Source organism: Cyphomyrmex costatus, unplaced genomic scaffold, assembly GCF_001594065.2.
Source record: "Cyphomyrmex costatus isolate MS0001 unplaced genomic scaffold, Ccosl1.0 scaffold134, whole genome shotgun sequence".
Taxonomy (NCBI): domain Eukaryota; kingdom Metazoa; phylum Arthropoda; class Insecta; order Hymenoptera; family Formicidae; genus Cyphomyrmex; species Cyphomyrmex costatus.
The window spans coordinates 71,564-78,092 of NW_017275326.1; the positions used below are offsets into that span (position 1 = coordinate 71,564).

At 42.0% G+C, this 6,529-nt stretch overlaps 1 protein-coding gene across 1 annotated transcript; it reads left to right on the forward strand.

Annotated features, from left to right (window-relative positions):
* Positions 1 to 5,407: 5,407 nt before the first annotated feature.
* LOC108782745 (uncharacterized) lies at positions 5,408 to 5,956 on the forward strand. The gene has a single exon (XM_018551100.1). The coding sequence runs from the start codon at positions 5,408 to 5,410 to the stop codon at positions 5,954 to 5,956; it is 549 nt and encodes a 182-aa protein (XP_018406602.1).
* Positions 5,957 to 6,529: the final 573 nt, after the last annotated feature.

Below are 6,529 nucleotides of genomic sequence, written 5' to 3' on the forward strand. Positions count from 1 at the left end.
GGGGGGGGGAGTGAAAGTAACATCGTGTGGAAAGTTTAACGTTTCTGAACAGGGAAAGGTGTAGAATAGTGATTCATATATGGTAAGAAGTGTACCTCTTGTATTCATTTTGATTGCATTTATTCTTGGTCTGTTATATTGTGTTTGTGTCTGTGTGTGTGTGTGTGTGTGTGTGTGTGTGTGTGCGCGCGCGCGCGCGCGCGTGTGTGAAAATAGTACTTGTTATAATACATATATGGCAGAAATGATACGTTAATACGTATAATTTTCCAGAAATGATACGTTAATTTTGAAACTTTTTTTATTAATAACTTTTTAACGAGTTAGGTCCGACGGTTAAAACTTCCTCAAGGTCACTCAGGGTCATGACCTTGACAACATATGTCAAGGTCAAGGTCATTGGGGGAGGCTCCCTTAATCTACATTTTTACCGAAACGAGGAATTAGAAATGGAAAATAGTTTTAGTTTTCCTAGATCAATATTGAAAAGAAGCAAAAGTACTCGTTTCTAAAATTATTACTTAACGAAAAACTCCGTTCCTCCGTTTTTCTTTTCTAACGGGGGAGGGGTGTTGTAGCCTGCGAGTGCTACCACAATTAAGTCTCGCATTTCAGCCTAGCAACGAGCTGGCGGAAATGCAAGATTATTACTGCAAAGCAACCTTTGCATTTCGGCATATCAACGACTTGCGGAAATGCAAGGCTACAAATTCCACAACGCGTGCGGACAACGATCACTGATCGAACGCAAGCAATGACCGCACGCACATCGAACAATTATTAATAAAAAGCAAATCTTGCATTTCGACAGGACAACGAACTGCCGAAATGCAAGAGGACGAAGTCCGCGTTGCACACGGCACGAATGCCGCTAGTTCGATGACTCCGCGACGCCTATATATTCGGCGGTCTAAGGACCGGCGAGAGAGTCTTGTCATACATCTAAACGTAACGATATGTTACGCGCGTCGCGAGAACTGAGTCATATTACATTCGCGATAACGAGTTTCGCCGACCGGTCTAAGTCACGAGCGAGGACTTTAACCCGAATATATTCTTTAATTAAATCAATTCGACAATTGTAACCAACTATTCGAATTGTAACTTAATCAATTAACAACCAAAGTGTAATCAATTAATCGGGTAATTATAATAATTAAATAAAGGGTTACGATCACTTGAATAAATGTAATCAGTGGTAATAACAACTCGAAATTGTAAGTGTTATAATAAATAAAAGGGGTAATTTTAATAAAAGTGTGATGCAGTGTGTGTTTGTTCTATGACCTTGACCACTTTCCTCGTTTTCCTCGTGGGTTCCAACCCTTTGAGCGGATCGAATCCCAAAATAATATCTTGTTGCACCGAAAGGTACAACAGCGCACTCAACGAAATGAGCATCCTGATAGCAATGTTAAACCTAGGGATTCTCGGGCCATGAACTCTGGCAACTCTATGCAGGAGGCTCACAATTCTCTTCTTTTTGCACCTAACGGCAGAATGCCTAGCTTTCCCCTCCATAACCCCCCGGGTTCTCTTTCTCCTCCCGCTTCTTCCTCTTTTTCCCCTCATGCATACTCCTCCCCTCTCCCATCTAGTCCCCCCTCCTCTTTTCCCACCTCGGATTCCAACGCTAACGGCTTCTCTCATATTATTCGTGTGATAATTTCTTTTTTGCTCAAGTTATTCAATAGTATTCCTAGCGCGTTCCTCACCTCTTTATTCGGTCCAGACTTCCACAGCTACCTTAACACTCTTCAAACTCTCTTAAACGATAATGTATAATTTGCGTTCTATTAGAGTTGCATATTGGAATTATCGTGGTGCTTTGAGTAAAAAAGGAGGCATCGAGAAAATGTTGGAGTTTCTTGATGTTTTATTTTTGGCTGAAACCTGTGTTGGCCCCCTCCATGACTTTCGTGTGAGGGTTTCCTTACGCATAGATTCTAACCAGGCCAATATCAGGAGGATGATTGTTCTCATCCGTAATCCTATCGTTTTCTCTTCTGTAGATTTATCCTCTATGATCGACGATTCTTTCGAGGTTTTGGGCATCTCCTTTAATAACTCTCGCCTATTTCTTTTAGGTACTTACAGACATCAGAATGTTCCTGCTTCTCACGCTTCTATTTCTTCTCTTTCCTTCTTTCTTGACAAACATGACTTCTCTATGATGCTTGGTGATTTCAATGCCCACCACCTCATGTGGGGAGGTTCACGCACTAATCCTGCTGCACATATGCTTAGCAAATGCATTGATGATTATCACCTGGTGATCCTTAATCCACCTTCTTCTCCCACTCACGTTTCCTCTTCCTCTTCTAGTTCTTCTACTATCGATCTTGCTATTGCTTCTCCGCGCATTTCTTCTCTGTGCGATACTCGTATTCTTCCGGACCTATTTGGTAGTGATCACTATCCTGTGGAAGTGCAAGTTAACTGTATGGTCCGCACTGTTGCGGTCTTTTCGTACAAAATTAAACTTTCCAAGCCTCAATGGACTGAGGTTGTACATTACCTGCATACCAATGCCGCCTTTATTTCCCAGAGTATCAAAGATATCGACCCGGACGATCCGGTTTCACAACATAACACCTTTATGGAACTCGTCTCTGCTAGCTACGAAAACTTCTCTCCGTCTAAGCCCCCTCCTTCTTCTATATCTTCGCGTGCATCTTATACTCATAGGGGTCCCCCCCCCGTCTCCTTGGTGGAATCCAGAATGTACGGAGGCTGTGGAGCGTCGTAGAGAGGCTCTTAGAGTCTTCAAGCGTGATCCTACCAGAGATAACTATATCTTCTATCGCTCTGTGGTATTACAAACTCGCAAGATCTTACGTAAGGCTAAACGCACTAGCTGGAGGAATTTTTGTGGTTCTCTTGACGGTCTAATTCCGACTGTCGTCATATGGCGTATGCTCAAGCGGTTTCGTAATCGTCGACTTGATCCCGCCAGCTCATCCTCTCAAAATAGGAATGAAGACAGGTCTGCTATCATCCAGGATGCCATCGATAAACTTTGTCCTCCTTTCTGTCCTCCTCCTATCCCTCCGCCTCTTTCGCCGTATCAAGGCAATCTCGTTTGGCTAGATGAACCCTTCACACTCGATGAACTTCGGGCCGCTCTCTATTCTGTCAAAGCCTCCTCTAGCCCGGGCCTTGATAGGATTGACTATCGTATTATTAAGGCCTTTCCGCCTGCTCTTCTTACTTCACTTCTCGATATCTTCAATAATTTCTTCCGTTGCTCCATTTTCCCTTCTCAGTGGTCTCACTCTCTTATTCATTTACTACCTAAGCCTAACATAACAGCGGGGTCCGTCCTATTTCTCTCCTGCCTACTCAAGATTATGGAAAAGATGATTCTGAATTGTCTTTATTGGTTCATTGAGTCTCCTTTATCTGACTTTCTACCCAACAATCAATTTGGCTTCCGGAAGTTCCGTTCATGCCAGTATCCTATACTGGCATGAACTATCGTCTTACTGCTCTTGTGGCTAGCATTCACTCGGGATTCCTAACCAACCGGGATACTGTTGTAGTATTTGTAGATATCAAATCGGCCTTTGACAATGTACTTCCTCATATTCTCATACAAGACCTGCAAAGTTTAAACTTTCCTCCCCTTCTTCTATTCTTTATTGCGAACCTTATTTCATCTCGCAATGTTCAATTCATCACACAGGGCTCTATCTCAGCGCCTAGAACCACATTTAAGGGTACCCCCTAAGGTTCTATCCTTAGTTCTACTCTTTTCAACCTTTACTTAAGGAAAGTAAATGATGCACTTCACCCGGATACTGAACTCCTGCAGTTTGCGGATGACATCGTTATCTTTTCACCTCAGAGAAATATTACGGCTGCCATTCGATCCGTGGAGCTTTCTTTGCAGGGTTTAGGCCTTTACTTACGTGAGCGTGGTCTGGAGATACCTTTGCCCAAAACGCAACTTATGATCTTTCCTCTTAAGAGGTCGGTGGCGCACATGAACTATTCTATTTCGCTTCACAATCACCATTTCTTACCCTCTAACACTGTTCGCTTTCTGGGGGTTTTGCTTGACCCGAAATTGTCCGGCAAGGCTCACATGTCTTCTGTCATAAATAAAGGTAAACGAATTCTTCAGATTATCAATGCTCTTCGAGGCACATGGCGGGGTGCTCACCCTCACATGCTGCTTACTATTTATAGGGTCATGTTACGTGCGTCAATGGAATACGCCGCCCAAATTTTTGGACTATTGAGGAACGACCGTTTACGGGCTTTACAGGTAATTCAAAATCAGACTCTTCGCCTCTGCTTTGGCTATCGCATCTCTATGCTTCTCAATGTCATCTACGCGGAAACGATCGAACTTACACTATCTTTTAGATTCCGCCTTCTCACTTCGCGCTACTTCTCTAATATTTCTTCTGTGCGTGGTCATGTCTAGGGACCCTCAAGTAAGGGATCAGACAACATCGTCATTAGAGGGATACCGGAAGTACATTAGTTAATGCGCGGGAGTATTCAAATGCATTGTTATTAAGACCTGTATTAAACAAACTAGAATAAAAGGATAAATCCTGCGCATTATACGTGAAATGGAACATAGTTAAGAACTTTGTGAACTGCTCCCTGTCTTTATGTTAATATAAATATGATAATTCTATCATTTTACATATACATATATAATGATAGTTATATAATATTATATCTATTTACATTACATAAGGCAGAATACTTTTTAGGTGTCCAACCGATACGACCAGAGGCATGATAGATTATCCATTTTTCTTTTCTTGTGGGAGATTTCGGGAAATGATTATATGGCCATTTCTACTTAAATTTTTGCAATTTGGAACTTCACAGTATCGCATTTTTCAATGATTTAAAAAATATATAAACTATATAATCGAACCGTACATACGTATAATATATCTACATCTTAAACAAACAGTACTGAGCAACTAAATCAGCAATTACTAAGTATGCTTTCCTTTTAAAAGATACACTCGACACAAACATCATTCTATCTTTATCATTTGTTGAATGTCAAGAAGGATAGAACGACGTTTGTGTCCTCTAAAAGGAAAGCATACTAACCTAACCAACGGAAGTATCCCACTAATAGCGGCAGCCAATCCACATCTTTCACGCTGTTGTCTGATTCCTTACTTGAGAGTCCCTAGTCATGTCATAAACTAAACTAATAAATAAACTTCATCAACTTTGTGACCTGGCCGTTGGTGCTTTTCGGATTGACTACCTCAAAGCTCACTTTCCCGCTGCCATTATCTTTCATCACATATGGACTTCTTACCATACTAAAATAGATTATTCTTTCACCTTACTTAACTTTCGCTTTTCCTATCGCTCTACTTTAATCTTCCCCTCTTATGCCTCTCTTTCTCCTCCGCCTGTTGATATGTCTAACTCGCTTCTTAGTGCGTGTGCCCAGGCTCAATTTGATCATGAGTTTCGTCAGCTTACAGAAGACTCGACACTATTCTATACCGATGGGTCCAAGGTTGACCACAATCTTTGCGTGGATGCTTCTGTTTTCTCTCCGCAGTTACACGCTGAGCTTATGCATAAACTTTCGCCATATACCTCGATCCTCTCGACTGAAGCCTATGCGATATACACTGCTATCACCATAGCTATTGACTTAAAACTGTCTGACGCAACGATCATTACGGACTCTCTTAGTGTCTTAGAGACAGTCAAGAATCACCATAATCCTAAGAACAATTACCTTATCCCTCTGATCAAATCGGTGTTAGAGGAGGCTGGGAGGAATGGCACAAGCGTTAAGTTCATTTGGATTCCGTCACACAGGGGCATCGAGGGGAATGAGAAAGCAGACCAACTTGCTAAGCGTGCTATTCGGTGCGGTATTGAACCTAATTTTAAGGTACCTTATTCGGATCTCTGCGCAGTTATTAAAGAAAAAATTTCTAACAGTTTCTATTAATATTTACACTCGCTGGCGGATTTTAAAAGTTCCTATTTTTTTTACTAATATTTTCAATAGATCAGATAAGCCCTGGTATTTTCGCCTGAAAACTAAAATTTCCAGAGAGATTGTCGTCATGATCAACCGCTTGCGCTCTAACCACTACAATCTAAATCACAGCTTACACCGTAAGAATTTGGTAGACGATCCTTCTTGTTCCTGTGGCTCTCCACAGCAGGACATTCTACATATGATTTATGAATGCCCGTTATTTAAAGATGGTGCGCGGTTTTTACGGCGTGCGATTGATCGAGCCTCACCTTCCGGCGATAGAATTTCTAAATTTACGCACGTTATTGCTGAACCATCAGCACTCCTTCGTAGACTTATATTAAGCTTTAGTAAGATATGTTGCAGGCACTTTTGAGCTTTGTATTCTCGCGCCTCCTTGCAACTCGCGCAGGCGCTCTGCCCTGCCCTTTCCTCCCCCCTTCCCATTTCAGCGAAGTTTCCCTTCGCTTGCCATATGACTCACTGTTGCGAGGATTTTCTTTGGAGTATGTTGCTCCGCTTTTGGCGCTTCTTTCCTTC